This window comes from Pteropus medius, unplaced genomic scaffold, assembly GCF_902729225.1.
Source record: "Pteropus medius unplaced genomic scaffold, Ma_sr-lr_union100, whole genome shotgun sequence".
NCBI classification, from domain to species: Eukaryota; Metazoa; Chordata; class Mammalia; order Chiroptera; family Pteropodidae; genus Pteropus; species Pteropus medius.
Window position 1 is genome coordinate 3,228,170 of NW_024346150.1, and position 21,522 is coordinate 3,249,691.

Below are 21,522 nucleotides of genomic sequence, written 5' to 3' on the forward strand. Positions count from 1 at the left end.
TTCAAGTATGTAGAAATACAATTGCTTTCTGTATACTGGCCACACGTCCTAAGATCTTGTTAAACTCATCCATCAGTCTAGGAACTTTATAGATTTCTTGGTGCTCTACACAGAAAATCATGTGGTTTGTAAGTAGAAAATATTTCCTCCTTTATCTTCAAATGTATGCCTTTTCTTTTTTCTGCCTTTTATCACAGGCTAAGAGTTCTAGTACTACACTGAGTAAGAACGAAGTGATGAGAGTGGACATTCTTGCTTTCTTACCAATCTGAGGAAAGGATTTAATCTTTCATTATTAAGTATGATGCAGACTGTAGGGTTTTTTATACATGTCCTTTATCAGGTTAAGTTCTCATCTATTCCTAGTTTTGCTGAGAGTTTTTAAATCATGAACGGATGCTGACTTTTGTCAAATGCTTTTCCTGAATCTATTGAGATTCTATTGAGAAGCTATTGAGATGAATTACACTAATTTTCAAATGTTGAACCAGCTTTAAATTCCTGAAATAAAACCCACTTGGGTCATGATATTTTAAAATATATTGCTGGGTTCAATCTGAAAATAAGACTTTTGTGCCTGTATTCAAAAGGGATATTGGTCTATTGTTTTCTATGCTTGTTATGTCCATGCTTTTGCTACTGAGGTAACGTTGGCCTCATATGAGTGTTCTTGCTTCTTCCATTTTCGGGAAGAGACTGTGTAGATATGGCCTAGAATTTTCTTTGTTGGGAGGTTTTTAATGATTAATTCAATTTCTTTAATAGATATAGGATTAGTCAAGTTATCTATTTCTTCTTACGAGTGAGTTTGGTAGTGTCCTCTAAGGAACTGGTCTATTTCATCTAAGTTTTTAAATTTATGGACATAGAATTGTTTATAATATTCCCACATTATCCTTTTAATGTGTGTAAGATCTATAGTGACATCCTCTCTTTCATTCTTGATATTCTTGATATTCACTTCTCACTTTTTTTCTTGCTCTGTCTGGTTAAAGGTTCATCAATTTCAAAGAAGTGGCTTTTGGTTGCATCGATTTTCTCTCTATCGTTTATCTGTTTCCTATTTTACTAATTTCTGCTTTTATTTTTGTTATTTCCTTCCTTCTCTTGAGTTTAACCTGCTCCTCTTTTCCTGGTATTTTAAAGTGGAAACGTAAATTATTAATTTCAGATCTTTTTTTTCATATAAACATTTTAAGGCTATAAATTTCCCTCTAAGTTCTGATTTAACTGTATCCCACAGATTTTGATATGTAATATTTTCATTCTAATTGCAGGCTTCCTCTTTGATCCATGTATTCTTTTCACATGTGTTAATTTCCAAATATTTGGCCCAGGATATAATTTTGACGAACGTCTAACAATCTAAGTCAATACTTCTATTAATAAAATATAACATTAACTGCAGAATACACTTTAAAAGCATCTCAATAAAACAATGTCAACATATAACTCAATATTTGAAGAAGTATTTTTAATATGAAGTTGAACTTACTTGTAAAAGGGATCTTGAAAGAACGCAAGGTGACTGTTCACTAAACTCACAAAAAAAATCCTGAGAGACACAGAGAATAAGTAATGTCATTAATAGATTAAATAAAAGCTGAAAATGTCTGCATATAGAGTGTAATTTTTACTAGACTCTCTGGGAATTATACACTACCAGAGTCAGAATATGACAAATAGCTAAAGATCATTTCTACATGAATTATCTAATTGTACCAATGGAACAATGGATAATTTTAGAGCATCAATTTTTTTTAAAACAAGCTGATCAATAATTGTACTGTGTGGATACCCATATTATATTAATACACCATGAAAATAACAGTATCAATAATTTACTAACGTAAGAGTTTACTTCCTACTTCACAGAAATACCAAGTAATCAGGCCAACTGGATTCATATTACCAACTGTTCATGACTCTAGGGAAAGACCTAAAGATATGCTTAGAAAACTATATATGGGTTTATACACAGATAAGAAAAAAAGATATTCTGAAACGTTAACATGTATATTGTAAGACAGTAGTTATCATTTTCATATTCTGCATTTTCCAAATTTTATAGTTAAGTAAGAATGTATGTATATTAATATTTGTTGGGTAAAGACAGGTATCAGAGTTTGGAAACACCTGTGGCACTGCTATAGGCTGGTAGTGAGAATAAAATATATACACTCTACAACTCTCCTAGAAACAGAGACAGTTGTTGCCCAAGTGTCTATCACCGTGGAAAACTTCCCTCAACAATTATAGGCAGCACTTTTTTCCACTGAGCTCTCAATTGTAGCCTAAGGATTCCCCTCAGTACAGTTCTCATCAATGACTCAGACCTGGTATTCAAGAGGAACCTCTCTGCCACCCAACTCCATCCAAGAAAGGCAATACTATTGCCGGACATGAAAAAATCCTGGTCCTTTTATATGTAATATCCTTAAATTAGAGGGGTGAAAGTGGGAAGGAGATGACTGAGAAGAGAGAGTGGGAGTAGAAAGCAGTGGTGGGGACATAGAGTGGTAGGAGGTGTAGTGAGAAGAATGGAGAAAAAACATGTTTTTCAAGGGCTGTTAAAATATGTTCACTGAAGTCCCACCTATTTTTTTAAAGGTTTTCTTTTTCTCCTCAAACTATTAACTCTTTGAGTTATCATTTCAAGTTTCTTCATCATTTTGAATAGCCATATACAATGTTTTAAGTCCTCTCCTCTTTAGGAGACAAACCTTGTAATTTTCAGTTACAATTACTTTATTTATGACCACTCATTCTAGCTCTTTATTGGCTCTTCATCATCCCAAATTTAAAGTATGGATATCCCCTGTCTGCTTCTTTCTACACTTATTCCTCAGACTCATGATCCTAAATTTAAATGGGTATTCTGCCAAATTTTACCAAGTTTCGCTAATCGATTCTCTTTTTTTAAAATTAACTGTTACACCTTACACACACTGCTCAAAACAAATATTCTCTACCAGAGATATGTTCTCCCATTCCACATTACAAAGAAATTTAAAACTCATCTATCCAACAGGAAATTCCTCAACTTCAACCTCTCAACCTCTTACTGTACCCTACATCTGTACCAGATCTTTTCCTTGCCTACTTTAACCACAGAAGTCCTCTAACTTGTACCAAGGACTCCATTCCTTCCTGCTTTTTCAAGATTATTATACATTGTCAATTATCCATCCTTTCCCCAGATAGTAAAGTTTTCCCTCTAGCAGATTGTTCCCATTTACATTTAAACAGCCAAGTTTCTCCCATTTAAAAAAAAAAAAAAAGACTGTCACATGATCCCACATTTCCCTCTCAACCACTGCCTTCTCCACCAAACTTTCTAAAGGAGTTAGCTACACCCCCTGTCTCTATTTACTCAACTCCCACTCATCTTCACTGCCCACTACCTGGCTCTTTGTTCTAGTCACCATTATCTCCCATCACTAAATCCAATGAACATTAGTTTTGGACCTTTATTCATCTCTTTCATTTGACCTCTCACAGCAGCATGTGACATGACTTCCTTCCTGAAAAACCTTTTAATTGACTTTCAGGAGTTGCTTCCTCTTTGGCCTTTTCTTCTGTAGGTTCACAGTTTAGTTCTAGACTACCTTCCTTTCTTAATCTATATATCTTTTTTTCCTTGTAGTTTTATCCACACTCATGCTTCAATTACTATCTATACTGTAAAAATTCTAAAATAATAATTCTAGCACAGAGCTCTAAACTCTATCCATATAGCCAACATCTATTCTATTATCTACTTAAACATTTCAAACACACCTCAAACTACTTCCTAAGACTCAACTGACTCTCAAAGGTCCCATTTGAGAATTTCCCCATTTCAGTGAACAGTCCCAAATCTGCAACCAGATTTACCAAATCTGCAACCAGTAGCATGGAGACCTTCCTGAGAGCTCCTCTAATGCCCTATATTTAAAACACCATCAATATTCTACCAATTTTAGCTCACACATAGCTCTCCTGACTACCTCATCATCTCCCTGCCATCCTTCTAGTCCAAGTTGTCACCTTTTTTCCCTTAAACTATAATAATGATTTCTTAATTTGTTCCCTGTGTTTATTCTGGTCCTCGTCTACTCTTTTTTCAATAATGCAGCCACATCTTTGCAAATTCTTAACCCAATTATGTCACTACTCTATCCATACTGATCTTACATAACTCTAATGGTTTTCCTTTGCCCTATGATAAAGACTAAAATCCTTAATGTGGCTTAAATGGACCTGTTTGACCTGCCTTACACCTTTTTAGCCTCACCAAATCCCCCATCACCATCACAGTATGATCTACTCTGATACTTTTCTTTTACTTTCTCAAATGTATCATGGAGGGGCATTCAACTTCCTTCATCTGGAACTGCCTCCTCCTCACCATCTCAATGAATGTCTACCCAAACTTCAAATCTCAGCTTTACCTTTACTTCCCTAAGAAAGCCTTCTTTGATCACCTAGGTCAGTTCCTTGATTACGTATGTTCCTTTCCTTCATATCACTTACTTTGGTTTTTAATTCTATAATCAGTGTTATTATTTGATTAGTTTCTATCTCACACTAAAGTGTAAGCCCTACAGCAGCATAGATAGATAAGCTTTAGCTTATCATTGTATACTTGCCATAGCCAATAGTGCTTAGCATAAAAAAAACACTCAAAGAGGTTGAGTGAACTGATGAATGTATGTACATTCACTCCCACAGTTCGTACTACATTTCTATTGCTAGTACACATCGCTAACATGGTATATTCTATGAAGTCCATTATTTACTTCCTCTAAACTCAGCTACTCCACAGCTGTCAAAAGTGTCATCTTCTGGGTTCCTAATCCACAAGTTTCCCTTCACTAATTTCTCTACCCTATAACTTACCATTATATTTTTTCCCTATATGCCAAATACCAAAAATTTTTTTAAATGTAGAAAAATGCAAAGAGTAAACTATTATCCAGCATTCTACCATTTAGAAATAGTCATAATTAATATTTTCCCATCTTTTTTAAAACTGAATTTGGCTCTATCTCTAACAATCTTTTCTGTATGCAACAATGTATAAATGGATCACATATTTTTAAACATAGCTTGACATTTATAAACATTTTCCCATGTCAATATTTTTCTATAACATGCTCTTAATGACTATTTGACACATACCATAGAAAAGATAGTGTCACCATTGGGCATATAAACTGTTTCCAGTTTTTCAATATTACAAAGGATGATGTAACTAAAAAAGGTTTTAGTGCCTCTGCATATATCTCAGATTATTTTCTTATCCTAAATCTCTATCTAGAAGGGGAGTTGCTGGGTCAAAGTACAGGAGCCACTGGAGTATAGGAGAATGACTATTTCCCTTTATCAACATAAATACTACTACACTTTTCAATCTAGTTGTTACAAATTGCATTTTAGTTATTAGTAAGGTTAAACATTTTTCATATTTCTTTTTAAATCTGTCTGCTCATGTCCTTTCCTAATTTTTCACTTGGATGCTTTATTTTATTGACACGTCAGCATTCTCTATAATCTGGCACTTTACCCTAATAACAGGTTTCTTATGCAGATCTACCAGACTATTTGGTCTCTTATTCTCCTTAACTTTAACTGTTTCCTTTACTCTTGGCCTCTGCCACATTCTCCTACTACTACTACCTATTCCTCTGTCCCAAGTCTTCCAGGGATCCTGACTTTTCTCCTACTATGGTCTTCCCATGTCCAATGCCAGCAGTCCAGGACTGGCTCCACCAGCCCCCTCTCTTATGGTATGTCATGCATTCATGCCTCTGATAAGGCAATCCGTAATCTTTTGCCAGATTATCAAATTCCAACTGTTATATCATACTTTCTAATTCCAGTTCACATTGATCTCTTTTTCTAAAATCCTACGATTAATCTGGTGAACACAAATATATATCCATGTAACAAAGATCAGAAAAGCAGATACAGCAGAGGTGTAAGAAAATCTCTATCATTATCCTGATATGCCACTAACCAATAATCTAATTTAGTTATAAGCCCTCTAAACCTTAGTTTGTGTTAGCTATACAGTGAATTGTGAAATGAACTAGCTTATGTCTGTGATCTTTTCTACCTTTAGATACTATGATTCTTATGACAGAATAGGACAAACTACTAAAAAAAAAGTAAACAAAAGGAAGTAATAAAGTCATAATCATTTAAAGTTTCACTAAGAAACGAAGACAAACTGGGTTTTAAAGCAAAGAATTAGTGGAAGGGAAAATAAAGTTATCACAAGACAGAGAACAAAAGCACAAATCTTCACTGACCATCAACTATATCCCAGAGGCCGTTGCTCAGTTCTATGAATATAAATTGGTTAATTTGTCATCTCAAAGAACATAGTTACAGAAAAACCCTGAAACAAGGAAAACTTCACAGAGGAAATGACATGGGGCTAGAAATTGTATACCTCAGCATGCAGGAGGAACAAATCAAATGGATATCGATATAGAGCCATACAAAATAAATTAGTGTACTATGTCTAAATATTAACAGTATTATTTTGCATATTCTCTAACTTCCTACTAACCTTATGTCACTATAACCTTACCAATGAACAAAACTCTATCTCTGAATGTTTTAATATTCCCAAAATAAGCCTATACTTTTTCTATATTTTAACCCATAAAGATTAATTCAAAATATGCCAACTTAAAAATGTATATACTCTTTTACCCAGCAACTCCACTGTTTAGGAATTTACTCTGATATAAAGATTTATGTATAAAGACATTCCTTTACCTTAGTATTGTTTATAACAATAAAATACTGAAAATGACCTAAATGTAATTCAATATGAAAGGTCTTACAATGGAATACGATGTAGTCATTAAAATAATACAGAAATATATGTATTGTTGACATAAAAAGATGTTCATGATATAGAAAGTAATAATTAAAGAAAAAGGTTACCAAACACCACGATCTAATTTTTGCATGAAAATTTATACACATGTACATACTTACATAAAAGGTTTTGAAGATAGAATCCAGGGTTGAAACTCCCTGGATTTGTAAAACTTAGTGAATTATCTAACCACTCTAAACTTAAATTTCTTAATCCCTAAAATGAATAGTTATATTCCAGAATAGAGACTTCTACTTACCAGGATACAATGTAAATTTGTTAAATTGACCACCTCACACACAGTTTTTATTCTATCTATTAATCTTGCAAAATAGTTGACCATTTCTTCCCTTTTAATTATTTTTGCATAGCGAGGGAAGGTGGGTGGAAGTAGCCTCTGGTTAACAAGGGGCTCAAAACCCATCATAATTGGATGATCTAAAAAGAAAAAAAAGAGATTTTCAATGTTCCTCTGAATTTTAAACTTCGAGTACTACTAAATATAAAAAGGTCAGTTTCAAATATCTAATCACAATATTCTCTAAATGGATTTTATAATTTACAATATATAATAAAATATATACACACATTTTAAAATGAGATAAGCAGATTTAATAACCTAAAATTGTACTTCCTATCTGCATGGTGGTGGTAGTGCTGACAAAGAGCTTCTACCTCAAAATAACTCCAAGCCAAGAACGGGATAAAATAGGGTTAACACAGTTCCTCAAAAAAAAAGGCGAGGGGAAATGCTGCATTACCATGAGATTGTGAAGAAAGGTAAAATGGGAACACACTATCTTCCCTTCAATTACTGAGGAGAAGTATCAATTCAGATTTAGCTACATAATAATGCAAAACATCAGAGGAGGAAAGTCTCCATTCCGCCCCCATGAGTCTGGAAGGCATTTGGTACTAAAATTTAATTACAGAAATTCACAATCAAAATAAAATATTACGAGAGACCTAAGGGTGAGTTCTCATTCTCTGCTGGTGATCTCACTTTTCACACTATTGCAAAGCTCCAAATCAGTCTTTCTTAACTGGAAATCTAAAATGAAGAAATATATCCCTGAAATGTAAAATGATTAAAAATCTTGGACTCAAAGTTCTCTTGCTGAATTATAAACAGGCTACAAACCAAGAATTAAAAAAAAAAATTGGATGTCAATGAAAGAAAAATTAAAGCTGAGCAGGTCTCATTATTAAGAATTAAAAGCAAGACTGATACTTAACCAAATTACAATAATGCTCCTGAGACATACATCCTATTACTAGTGAGGATCATGGCCTTCTTCCTCTTCTCCGTATTAAAGTTCTCTCTGATTGAAGTTATTTATTTTCATACAAATTCTAATTTAGCTAGAGATTTCCAGATTAAAATCCATAACCTTTCTTCTCTGAGTTCCAAACCTATTATTTCTGACTACATAATGAAAAACACTTCCACTTTGGTATTCTACATCACCTCAAAAGGCACAAATATCCAAAACTACCTTAAATCTTTCCCAAACATTGCTTTTGCTCCTATAGGCCCTTTGTCTGTAAAATGACCCACTGTCCTTACGAATGCTTAAGCCAGAAACCTGCCTGTCTCTTCTCACCTCCCCATTTGCTTTATTTAATTGGTCCATAAGTCTTAAGTTTTCCACTTCCTACCATCTATCCAATCTGTTCCTCCTCTTCATTCTTACTGCAAAGCCTACCTGGTTTACCTGCACTGACTGCTCTCTTGTTAAATTAATCCTGAATGTTGCCACCTCAATTGTTTTATCTAAATTACAACCTGATTTCACTCCACTAATCCAAAGATTTGTTGAGTCCCTATTATATATCATACAAATTCTCCAGTGGGGCATTGAAAGATGCTTTACAATTTTCTTCCATTTCTATAGAAAAAAATGTACTTCAATGAAAAACTATGTACTGTCAGACTGATCCTATGGGAGCTATTTTAAAAATCTATAAATTATAAATAATTGAGAGACAAGCAATTCTGTCTTGCCTGGTATAGATTCAATGGACTTCCTCCTCACTCTATAGGAAAAGATAGTTTTGCCTCCACTAACCATTTATTTCAACATTCCAATACTCCATAACAATTTGTACATTTTAAAATTTTTGATGTCTGGTCACTGAATGAGTTTAATAAAATCCTTAACACATGTTATATCTGTGTGAGTCATAGTATTGTCTTTTTTTTTTTTTTAAATCATCTTTTAATACTCCCTAAACACCATAAGCTATAAGCAAGCATAGTAACTTACAAGCATACTCTTTTATCCTCTTCTATGCAAACTATTCTACCTGTAAAAACTACCCTTTTGTTCTTAGCCTGGGAGACTTGATACAGCTTAAATTTCCTCTCATCCTAGGTCCTCTCCTACTTCTTCATAATTACGTTATTGCACTGTCTGTGTAGAGTTATATCATTTGTTCCTCTCTCTCAGATTCTTTTGAAAGCAGGAACTGGCTTGTGTCCCAAACACCTAAACAGGCACTGGATATGTGTGCTGAATGACAAGATATGCATGCTCAAAATAAAATGAAAGACTGTGGCCACTATAATAAAAGTCTGAATTTCTGATTTATAACACTTCATTTAGAATTATAGTAGTAGTGGCAACACTGTAAGAAGCTTTACCATACCAACATGAATATATCTGGGGCTAAACTGATAAACACACAGTAATCTAAATACTTACATAGTATGTTAACCTTGTTTTTCCTTAAGCATTTTAATATGCATCTGAAATTATTACCCAGGAATATTCTTTTATTCTTAATACATATATTTCTAGGTTTTAAACTATAAGTAGAACCAGATACTAGCCACTCATGAGAATCTGTATTACCATGGAAAGAAGTAAATATTAATGAAAAATGGGTAACACTCTAGATACAATTTTGCAAGATACAGAACGCAAGAGGAAAAGTGGTTTGATGGGGGAATTGTGCTTCCCATTTTGCATGTGTGAGCAGATATTAAGAAATTAAGAAACATCTTTAGGTAGCTGAAAGTGTATCTAGTTCAGGAGTTAAAACAAAGCAGACACTTTTAGACAACACATCTCTCCCAAACTACATATGCAATTTACAGTTAGACTTATTGAAATGAGTTCTGGATCTCTGAAGTTGCAAGAAGTTCTAGAAAACAATGCTGTTGAGGTTTTGTTATGTTATTCTGTACTTTTTGGATACTTGATTTCCTTTTATACAATATTGTACTTATGCTACATGAACTAAGTCAGACACAAAAGGACAAATATTATATGATTCCAACTGTATGAGGTAACTAGAATATTAAAATTCCTATGGACAGAACATAGAAGAGTGGTTACTACTGGCTGGGGGAGAGCAGGAAATGGAGAGTTTCAGTTTGGGAAGATGAAAGGATCTGGAGATGGATAGTGGTAACAGTTGTATGACAATGTGAATGTACTTAATGGCACTGAATTTTGCACTTAAAAATGGTTAAAATGGCAAATTTTATGTTATGTCTATTTCATCACAATAAAAAAATGTTTAAAAAGGCATTAAAATAAATGTTAAAATCAAAAGGTACGGGGCTTCAATAAATATTCTATCCTAATTACCGGTCAGAATAACTTAAGGTATAACATATGCACATCCACATATTTAGAAATTTTTTGGTGTATATTTTTGAATAGGTATACATGCAAATGATTAAAATGTTTCAAACTAAAAAAAAGGGTATCCAATGAAAAGCATTTTCCTGCCCACTTGTGACTCCAGTTAATCTCTTGAGAACTAACCACTACTAGTTTTCTTTCACGCGTACATACATCCCTTTTTCAACATTATTGAGGTATAATTTACAAATAATGCAATGCAAATATTAAGCTTATAGTTCATTATTTTGAAAAATAATGTGACTACTACCATAGTCAACATATACAACATTTCTATTTCCACAACAAGTTCCCTGTGACCCTAAACATGCCCAACAACCATGGAACTGCTTTCTCTAAATATAGTCTTTCCTACTTTTATACAAAAAGAAATCATACAGTTTGTAATCTTTTATATCTGATTTCCTTCAGCATAATTTTTCCAAGATTTATGTATTATGTTCAGTATATCAGTACTTCATTGGTTTCTATTACTGAAAAGTATTTCATTGTATGAATATATCATAGTTCATCCAGTCACATAAATTCCTTTTTTGAACCAAAACATCAACACATAATATACGCTGATTTGTTTTGCATTGTTTTTTTAAGGTGAACTTTTTTCATTTGAAACAATCTTAAACTTACAGTAAATGATGCAAGCATAGTCAATACTGAGTCACCCTCAAATATGTTGAGAATGCTGCTGCTACAGACATACTCATATATTCATAATACTACAATCAGAATTAGGAAACTAACATTGACTGATTACTATCATCTAATTTTCAGATCTCATTCAAGTTCTACAAACTATTCCAATAACATTCTTCACATCCACATTAGAATCATAGTTGCATTTAATTTAACTTCATTGTTTCTTAGTGACCTTCAATCTGGAGCATTATTTCAGTCTTTCCTTGGCTTCCATGACCTTGATAACTCTGAAGACTAACATGCCAGTAATTTTGTGAGTTTGTCTTATTTCTTCATGATTAGATTCAGAATATTAATTTTTGAACTATGACAGAAGTGATGTTATATTCCTCTCATTGCACCCTATCAGCAAAGCGATAATTTAACTCACTACTGGTAATGTTAACTTTGATCACTTGATTAAGTTGGTGTCTGACAGGGTTCTTCACTGTAGTCACTCATTTTCCCTTTGTAGTTAATAAATATTTGGGGGCGGGCAGGGGAGGGAAAACCTAAACATGCCCATCATCATCACCAAATTCCATTAATGCATTTACTTACATTGGTATGTAATGACTTCTTCTATTCAATAGGTTATGATCTATTAGAATTATTTGCTTTAATGCTCCAGTTGTCCCCAACTTGGCCTGTGTGAATATTGCTTCCAGCTGTTTTCTGTGTACAATTTATATGTCCCTGTCATTCTTTGAACATTGACTAACCTTTGGCATGATGAGCTGTTTCAGGCTCATCTTATATCTTTCCCTGCCCTTGTCCTGGAATCACCAATTTCTCCAAGATGTGCTACTACTTCCTTTTATTTTTGTATTCTTTCCAGCCTTACTGAAGTATGATTCACAATAAAATTGTAAGATATTTAAAGTGTACAATCTGATGTGATGTATGTATAAATTGTGACAGGATTCCCCTCACTGAGATAATTTATATATACATCACCTGACATATTTTACTCTACTCCCCCACTTGGGTTTAAGTAGAACATTTAAGTTCTACTCTCATAGTAAATTTCAATTATACAATAATGTTCTCAAATACAGTCACCATGTTATACATTATATCTGCAGATCTTATTCATCCTATAGCTTTTACCAAACTCTCCCTATTTCTCCCCAGTCCTGAGCAACAGTTTTTTTTTTTTTTATTTCATATATAAGTGATAATATGCAATATTCATCATTCTCTGTCTGGCTTATTTTTCTCAGCATAATGCCCTCTAGGTTCATCTATGTTGTCATAAGTGACAGAATTTCCTTTTTTAAGGCTGAATAATATCCTATTGTATATATGTGATATTTTCTTTATCTAGTCATCCATCAAATGGGAACCCAAAGAAAGCAGGGGCAGCTACACTTAAATCGGACTTTAAAACACAGACATTAAAACAAGAGGCAAGTTCATTATAAAATGATTAAAGGAGTCAATTCATCAAGAGCATATAACAATTGTAAATATTTATGTACCCGACATAGGAGCACCTAAATATATAAAGCAGATATTAACAAATATGAAGGAGGATATAGAGTGCAATAATAGGAAGAGACTTCAATATTCCACTTTCAAAGATGGATAAATCACCCAGACTGAAAACAAACAAGGAAACAATGAATTAAATTACACGTTAGACCAGATAGACCTAAAGACATATACAGAACATTCCGTTCAATAGCAGCAGAATGCACATTCTTTTCAAGTGGACAGATGATTATCATAGCACACAAAACAAGTCAAAACAAATTTTTTAAAAATGAAATCCTAACAGCTATCTTCTCTGACGATAATGGTATAAAATTAGAAATCAACAAGAGAAAAACAGAAATTCTCTAAGTATGTGGAAACAACACACTTCTGAATAACCATTAGGTAAAAAAAATAAATCAGAAGAGAAATCAAAAAATATCTCAAACCAAATGAGAATGGAAACACAACATACCAAAACCTACAGGATGCTTCAAAAGCACTTCTGAGAGGGAAGTTTATAGCAATAAAAGCTTGTATTAAGAAAGTAGAGAGATCTCTAATAACCTAAATTTATACCTCAAGGAACTACACAAAAGAAACAAATTAAGCCCAAAGTTAGCAGAAGAAAGAAAATAATAAAGATCAGAAGAGAAATAAATGAAATAGAGACCAGAAAAACAACAAAAAGGATCAGTGAAAGAGTTGGCTTATCAAAAAGATAAAACAAAATTGACAAACCTTTAGCTACACTCTGTCTTTTGATTGGAGAATTTAGTTCAGTTACATTTAAAATAAGTATTGATAATATGGAATTATCATTGTCGCTTTATTGTTTTCTGGTTGTTTTATAACTTTTATAATTCCTTTGTTCTTTTCTTCTCTTGTTCTTCCTTATTTGATGATTTTCTCTAATGCTACACTTTGGTTCTTTTCTCTTTATTTTTGTATATCTATTACAGGATTTTGCTTTGTGGTTACCATGAGGTTTTGCATAAACTACATTTATAATAGTCTATTTTAAGCTGATGATAACTTCAAACACATACGAAAGCTACCTCCATTTTGTTTCTGATGTCGTAATTTGCATCTTTTTATGTTGTGTATCCATTAAAATTATTGTAATTAGCTTTTTAAAATATTTTTGTCTTTACCTTCATACAAGAGTTATAAGTGCTTTACCCACTACCATTACAACATTAGACTATTCTAAATTAAACTAGTCAGCCCTCAGTATCCAAAAGGTTTTGCATCCACAGATTCAACTAACTATGGATCAAAAACAATATTTTCAATCTGAAGTTGGGAATCTACAGATGTGGACGGCCAACTGTATGCATTGCTCTACACTATCTTATATAAGGGACTTGAGTGTCCACAGAGCGTCCTGGAACCAATCCCCTGCTGATACTGAGGGATGACAGTATACATTTACCTTTAGAGGTTTTATACTTTCCTGTTTTCAGCTTAGCCCAAGTTGCTAGTTGCCTCTCAAACTTTTGGACTGTCCATGCCTCCTCCTCTATTCTTAGTGGTTCCTAGTAGTTAAGAGTGTGCCAAGACCCATCAGTGTCCCAAAGTCAGCACACAGATGCAGGCCAATTAGAGGCCAAACTCTCAGGTAGAAGCTGGGGAAGTATACAGTTAGGGCCCCCCCAGGGAGAAACTAGGAGATAGGCATTTTTACTTAAACCCTCTGTGCTGGGCCTGGGTGTATATCTGTAGGATAAGGGTGCTCCAACACCTGTTAACTGGCTGTTTGATACAGTCCTGTGGGACTCTTAAATGCAAGACCTGCTGGCTATTAGAGCCAGGTGATCTGGAAGATTGTCCCTTGGGTGACAGCTGCAAAAGTTTGCGCGCAAGCTGTGTGTACAAGCTCCTTCCTGGGAGATACTGGCAACTGGGTTTTATATTGCAACAAAGTGGAGGAGAGAAAGATGCCCGCTGGCTTTCCCAGTCTCTGAGGAAGATCTCATCCAGCTCCTAATACCAAGTAAGAAGCTTGGCCCTCAGGCAGTAGCTTTTAAAACATACAGATGAACCTCTTTTAGGGGTAGACTGGTAGAGGGACAATTTTGCCTGCTCCCTTTGCACTCACCTCTGCATAGCCATGGCAAGTGCTCAAGAGCCCATTAAGAATTGCTTCGTTGATTGTTATAGTCTTATGGATCTCATGGACGCAAACCCTGCTGACTTTCAAAGCTAGGAATTCTGGGAGCCTGTCTCTATAGGAGTCTTAAAAGTTGGGGCACTAGCTATGGGGTACAAATTCTCACTCCCCAGGTAGAAGCTGGGAGTTGGGGGTTCTCTCCTGGTTTTATGGCACTGTATCAGGTGTGAGAGTTTATGGCAAGAGTATGTCTCAGCCTTTTCCTAGCTATTTTGATAACATGTAGGAGATGATCAGCTAGTTTCTGGATCTCTTTCAGAAGGAAATACTCCATATGTAGCTATATATTCACTGTGTCCATGGGAGGAAGAGAGCTGAGGAGCCTCCTATGTCACCATATTGGTTGAGTCTCATCCCCAGTTACTTTTAGTGAACAATGGCCTAATGTGTCTAATTTCCCTCTGCCTTTCTTTTAAGGACATTTAGGATGGTATTTAGGGCCCAACCAGATAGTCCAAGATTATCTCATCAAAAGATCAATCTGTACTTAATCACATTTGCATAGAATTTTTTCCAAATAAAGTATTATTAGGTTTAAGATGACTATAAATGGGATAGTTTTTGAATTCTTAAATCTATTCCATGGATCTATGCCTATTTCTATGTCAGTCCCATACTGTCTTGATTACTGTAGCTTTGTAGTAAGTTTTGAAATTGGGAAGTATGACTCCTTCAACTTGCTTCTTTGCTCCATTGATTTCTAGTTTCCATTAGTGTTGTTGAGAAGTCTAATGACATTCTGTCTTGATTCTGTGTATGTAATTTGTTTTTGTCTTTCAAATCTCTTAGGACCTTGTGTTTTTCCCCACTAATCAGAAATTTCACGATGATTGTGCTGGGCAGCTCTTTATTGGCTCTTTCACTCTAAATATTTGCATTATTCAATTCCAGGAGATTTTCATAAATCTACTGCTTCTACTTTCTGATCTCTATTTCTGGAATAACTTTTATTAGTTTATTCTTCATTTACTTTATTTATCCTTATTGGACAGTGGACCTTCTGGACTGATCCTGTAATATTCTGATCTTTTTTCCCCCTTATTTTCCATCTTTTCATTTTTTACTTTACTTTCTGTAAGATTTCCTCAACTTTCTGTTCTATGTGTTCTATTTATTTTTAATATTTCTGCTCTTATATTTTGCATCTCAAAGAATATATTTTTTCTTTTTGTATAACATCTTATATTTTGTTTCATATGTGCACTGATTTTTCTCATTTTTTTAATGTATGCGGTTTGCTTGCCTGTTTTGTTCCTTCTTTGAGGATAGAGATTTCCACCCTTGACTATACAGTAGTAAGATTTTAACCTAGAGGATTAAAAAAACCTCTAAGAGCTCTGTGAAAACAAAGGCTTTTCCACCAAGTCCTACTGATTATAAACCTTTCGATGAGAAGCTAAAATGAATGCTCAGTGATTTCAAACTTTAAATAGCCATTGTGTCACCAAATGGAGTTCTAATAACATTAAGAAGGCAAAATGAGTAATCTGAGATGAAAACTAATCCACATTATTGTTTCGACATCATTTTTCTTATAACAGACATTGGGAAGGCATTATTTTTAAAATTATAGAACTGTTTAGCTTCATGCTTAAAGGATAATTACAAAGTTAAATTAAGCCAGCTAAAGATATTAAACAGAAAAGTAAGCATAGAGTACCTCTTAAATTTAAAACTTTACTTGCTTATTCATAAGATTACATTTAAAAAAAAATTTCTTCAAGTTAACTTTATGCAAACCATCTTCCTGAAGCTTACTTGTGAGCAAACCATAAAACCAGAGAAATGGTGGGAAATATATACATAGGCAATAATTTTTTTTTTTTTTTTTTTTTAGCAATGACTAGTCTGAAGTATAGAGAAGCCACAAACCATATGGACAACTAACTAACGATCCTACAGCAATTATTATCCTTAGTTATAGACCAGAACAGCCCACAGTATTCAGGATACAGCAAAAAGGAGAATCAGATCCAGTCATCAAGAAGACTCGTTTTACATTATTAGTATCTTCCTGACACATAACCCAACAAATTACTTTGAAATAACTTATTATAGAATGGTTTTCACAAAAGTATCCTTGCACTAGTATTTTAAGTTATTGAAGAGCTGCAGACATGTTACACTTCTTTGTAAACATGTACTAGATAGTGTGCTATGCATTAACAATCTTTTTTTTTTCATGTCCCATGGTTACAGAATGCCACCTTAGTCAGTCATCTCATATACACATTCCCCCTCCTGGGGAAAATGAAAAAATGTTAATGAATTAATAAATTCAGTATAATTATTAGATACATAAAGATTATAATACTAATTTCTTAAACCAAATGACTTTTGCACTGTTCCACTATCTAACATTTGAGTAAGAAAAAAATTCACGGGAAGGGGAACATAACTGCTGTCCCTAAAAGGACGGGGGTGGGGTGGAAAAGGAAAGCAGTGAATCAGTAAAAACTGGCCTTCCTGGTCACGATACCAACAACTGGGAAAAACTAATTATAAAAGTATAAATATCTCATTTTAATGAGTTTTATGCATAATCAAAATTGTTACACATTATCTAAAATGCTAACTCAGTTGCAACTTTTACAACAGAAGCACACTATTCCTTTTAAGGCATATTTCATAAATAAAATCTACTGAACATCAACAATGTGCCAAGCACTATACAGATATACAAATAAAACAGCCTCTAGCCTAAAAGTATCAATTCTGTTGTAACAGAGGTGTGTGTGAGTACAGTGAGGCCAAAGAGGGAATATCTAGGCCTGCTTTGAGTCAAGGAAGACTAATGGAGGTAATGATCTCTCAAAAAAGTAAAGGGGAGAGGTGATTTAAAAAGAATGTACTGCTGACATTACAGCATGATCGATCACAAGACAAGGTAAATATTCCGAGCCCAAACAGCAAGACTCGAGAGGGCCATGTTCTGTAGTATTGTTTTGTTCTACAAAAAATTTAAAATAAGGGGGCATAAATACTCTATATACTCTATACTCTATGGAGCAAAACATTCCAAGGTCCAGATTGATTGAATTAAATGAAATTTTAGAACCAGATCCTATACACTGTAGATAGGAAAGAATGAAAAAAGAGTAGGAGCAAAACAGACAATTACCTCCTTTTGTAGTATCATTCTGGGCCTGGATGCCATGATGCAATGAATTATGAATGGCAGAAAGAAGATCTGCTGCTTGAACCATCAATTTTTGAGCTTCTGCAACTGCACTGGTCTAGCAAATAAATCACCAAAAACATTCTTACATATTCTTTCACTGAAAGATATACATTAAATAGGAAAGTCCTATAAACAATAATGAAATTAAATGCTTATTGTAATGACACTGGTTTTCACAAACTATTCTCTTAATACAGGATGAACAGATCCTGTTAGGATAGAAATTATTTTTTCACCCATATCTATATTTTGTAGAAGTCATTAAAAACCAATGGGAAACATTTCCAGTTTGTTCTGTTAATCTTTTGTATAAAAAAAAAGAGAGAGAGAGATGCAGCCAACTGAAAAATTTCAACATTTGTCATTCATCAAGGTGAAATTAAAAAAAAAAAAAAGAGAAAAAAACAGTATTACAGAAGTTAGATCAATGATGAAGACTGGATCTTTACTTACCACTTACTAACTATTCACAAATTAATCCGTAATAGAGTTAATACAAATATACACAAAGGAAAAAAATATTCACCATCAAGGGCTTGCTCTTGGGTCTACACAAATCTAAAATGTCCTAAGAGTCTTATTTTTACTTTCTCCTTTTCAATTCACAAAATATGACTACCCGCAAGCAATTTCACCTTCTTTTATTTTATCCACTAATAAAAAATATTATTTTTATATCAACAACACACCTGCATATATTATGGAGAATATAAAATTCATGTGACTTTGAAAAAATCATCAGGGCTATGTTGATGTGAAGACATCAAATGTTGAGTGCTATATATGTGCGATCAGGCACATTTCAATGGAAAGTTTCAGAACTACTTCAGTAAAGCATTCCACACCAAAAAACCTCCACTAAAATAGAGAGATTATAGTAAATACCCTTACCTCTTTCTTAGTAAAGGCTATAAGCACTGTCAGTAACACTCGAGTAAATTTCACTCTGCTGAATACCGCTAAACACTGTTGGTGCTAAAAAATAAAAAAGAACTGGAAGTTAAAAGATGCGAAGTCTGTCAAAGGAATTTCATTTTCAAGGTATTTGAGTCCTAAATCTCTATGTTAATAACTTACTACATTATAAACACCTTCACTTATAGACTTTTAAATGCCTGAAAATGAGCTACAGAAAACATAACAAAGCCTATTCTACTAAAATAGAAATGTAAAGCTTCTATATCACCGGGACTGATTTTTCTCCTAACAAAAACATTACACTATTATCTCAAAACTAATTTAATTATCATTTTTAAAAAGGACTGTTAAAAAAGTACTTTAAACAGAGTCAGAAAATTTTGGATCTCAACGTTGGGCAACTTTTGATACTGTTCAAGTTCTTGAGTTTTGCCAAGCTCTGATGTATCATCTGTAAAAAGCCATTTTTTCTTCCTACCTCACAGGAATACTGGAGATTCAGCTTTGAAATCATGTATTTGAAAGAGGCGTATTATCATTCTATCAAAATAAATACAAGGGAAATAAAATCCCTTGCAATGTCCAATTTTTAAAGAAATACCTTAAAAAGGGCTTCCATAAATTATAACGCAGTTCATAAAACTACAACATTAAGAGGTAGACTTCTCTGATATTATCTACCAGAAAATAAGTTCAATTACTTCTAGTTCAACTTCTGGATCTCTTTCTTCTCCTTGTCGACTTCGAGTACTCTAAAATTTTAAAAAAGGCGAATTAAAACAAACACAAACCTGTTGAAATGTTAGAGTATAACAAGGTGAAGCACTAAATTTATTAAATATATGTAAGAGCTATTTTTAAAAAAAACATTTGTGAAGGGGAAAAAAGTTGTATTTAGTATTTATATTCCTATTAATAATATATACAGAAAGTCCATTTTTATATAAACATCACAGAAAAGAATAAGGTTTTAAAAACAGCAAAAGCAAAACAGTGAAATAACAAATAGTAGCACACGGAACATGGTCATTTTTTAAAACTAATCTATTAATTGAAATTCCTGATGCTTTCAAAACTAGCCCTGTTAGAAACAAATAGTAACTTTTACAACATCATGTCATAAAAATAAAGTCACATAGTAAATACTAATCTGTTTTGCAGTACACTACAAAACATCTTAATACATGAGTACTAGATGGTTGACTATGGTGAAGTTCCAGGGCAGTAGCACAGGAAGATCTGGTGGACGATTCAAGTTCTAGCCCTGCAGCTGCCACTTACTAGTGGCACGTCCTTCAGTAAGACTCATACAGGTTACTAAAGTCCTTTAAGCTGTCTTTTCCTCATGTAAAAGTGGGGCATTGTGTGCACTGTATTGCCTAATTCCATGAATAATTGTAAATATCAAATAAGACAATAATGTAAAAGTGCTCTGACAATCATGCTGTGCTATATGTTTTTTAAAAACAGTGGAAATATTAACTTTCTCTCTTGTGTAATCTCCATGAGAACCAAATCGTCAGGGTCATCTGGCTGAAGGAAGTCATTCATAGAAGGCTTTCACAGATTTGGGATACCGCTATTAACTAAGCTCTTCTACTGTGTTGTAGACATAGTACTAGTTATTAAAGACGCCAGGTGAAGAAGATAGTCCTTACCTTTGTGTAGCTTAAAACTTTACATATTATGCTACTCTTAAAATAGCATATGAAAATTCTAAAACATTGGCCAAAAATTAAAAAATTAACTGTAAATTTTGAATACTGAAAATGACATTAACTTATCAGAAACTCCTCTAGCAATCTTCAAAGTCATTACTAAAAAGGCACAGCATATATAAAGTTGATGGACCTACCAACATTAGCTATTTGTAATTAGCTAAAGTTAACCCAACACATAGTAAACAAAAACTCTTTACCAAAGAAAAGAGAAAATATATACCTTTACTCTTCTTTGCATGTCATCTTCCACATCTTTTAACATGCCTAGAAAGAGAGACGATGAGGTTAAAAGAAAACAAATCCAAACATTAAACTTGTGAGTTATCTTTATAAATGGTTTACCTGTAACTCGAAGATCAGTCACACTGTTTGCCATTTTAAATCCATAAGTCATTGACTGAAAATCTTCCTATACAGAAAAAGAATAATTAGGCCCTTAAGTAGTGGCAAAACCTTTCATAACATTTCTCTTACAAAATCATTATTTGCTAATAAGAAAACAGTAATGGAAGGTCATTACCTTGTTGGTGTACTCTTAAAACACTGTATTCTAATTTCAACTGCTTGTCCTGAGGTGACTTAAATATACTTGCATTGAATATGTTCACTTGCAAAATAAAGCTAATGCTTATGACATTACCACATGGTAATAATTCCCACTTACGCATGGATTCCCACTCCCCAAAATCATTTAAAACCCTGCTGAGACATTAACAAATTAAGTGACTTGTTGACTCACTTGAAGACTATGCATCTAATATCATCTGGTTGGTCTGATTAAGGAATCAGAAGCTCTACAGAGTGTTTCCGTCATCACAATTCTCACAAAAATGTACATAAAAGCCTAA

The 21,522-nt window shown here is 33.6% G+C and overlaps 1 protein-coding gene across 4 annotated transcripts in view; it reads right to left on the bottom strand.

Moving 5' to 3' along the window:
- NAA35 (N-alpha-acetyltransferase 35, NatC auxiliary subunit) overlaps positions 1–21,522 on the bottom strand; it is a 67,921-nt gene that overhangs the window by 21,688 nt on the left and 24,711 nt on the right. For all 4 annotated transcript variants that reach the window (XM_039875628.1, XM_039875629.1, XM_039875627.1 and 1 more), the window contains exons 7-13: positions 21,017–21,083; positions 20,895–20,938; positions 19,655–19,705; positions 18,927–19,010; positions 17,976–18,090; positions 7,137–7,315; positions 1,496–1,555 (exon numbers count right to left, since the gene is read on the bottom strand). In XM_039875628.1, the coding sequence (XP_039731562.1) occupies positions 1,496–1,555; positions 7,137–7,315; positions 17,976–18,090; positions 18,927–19,010; positions 19,655–19,705; positions 20,895–20,938; positions 21,017–21,083 (600 nt within the window). The remainder of the gene's footprint in view (positions 1–1,495; positions 1,556–7,136; positions 7,316–17,975; positions 18,091–18,926; positions 19,011–19,654; positions 19,706–20,894; positions 20,939–21,016; positions 21,084–21,522) is intronic.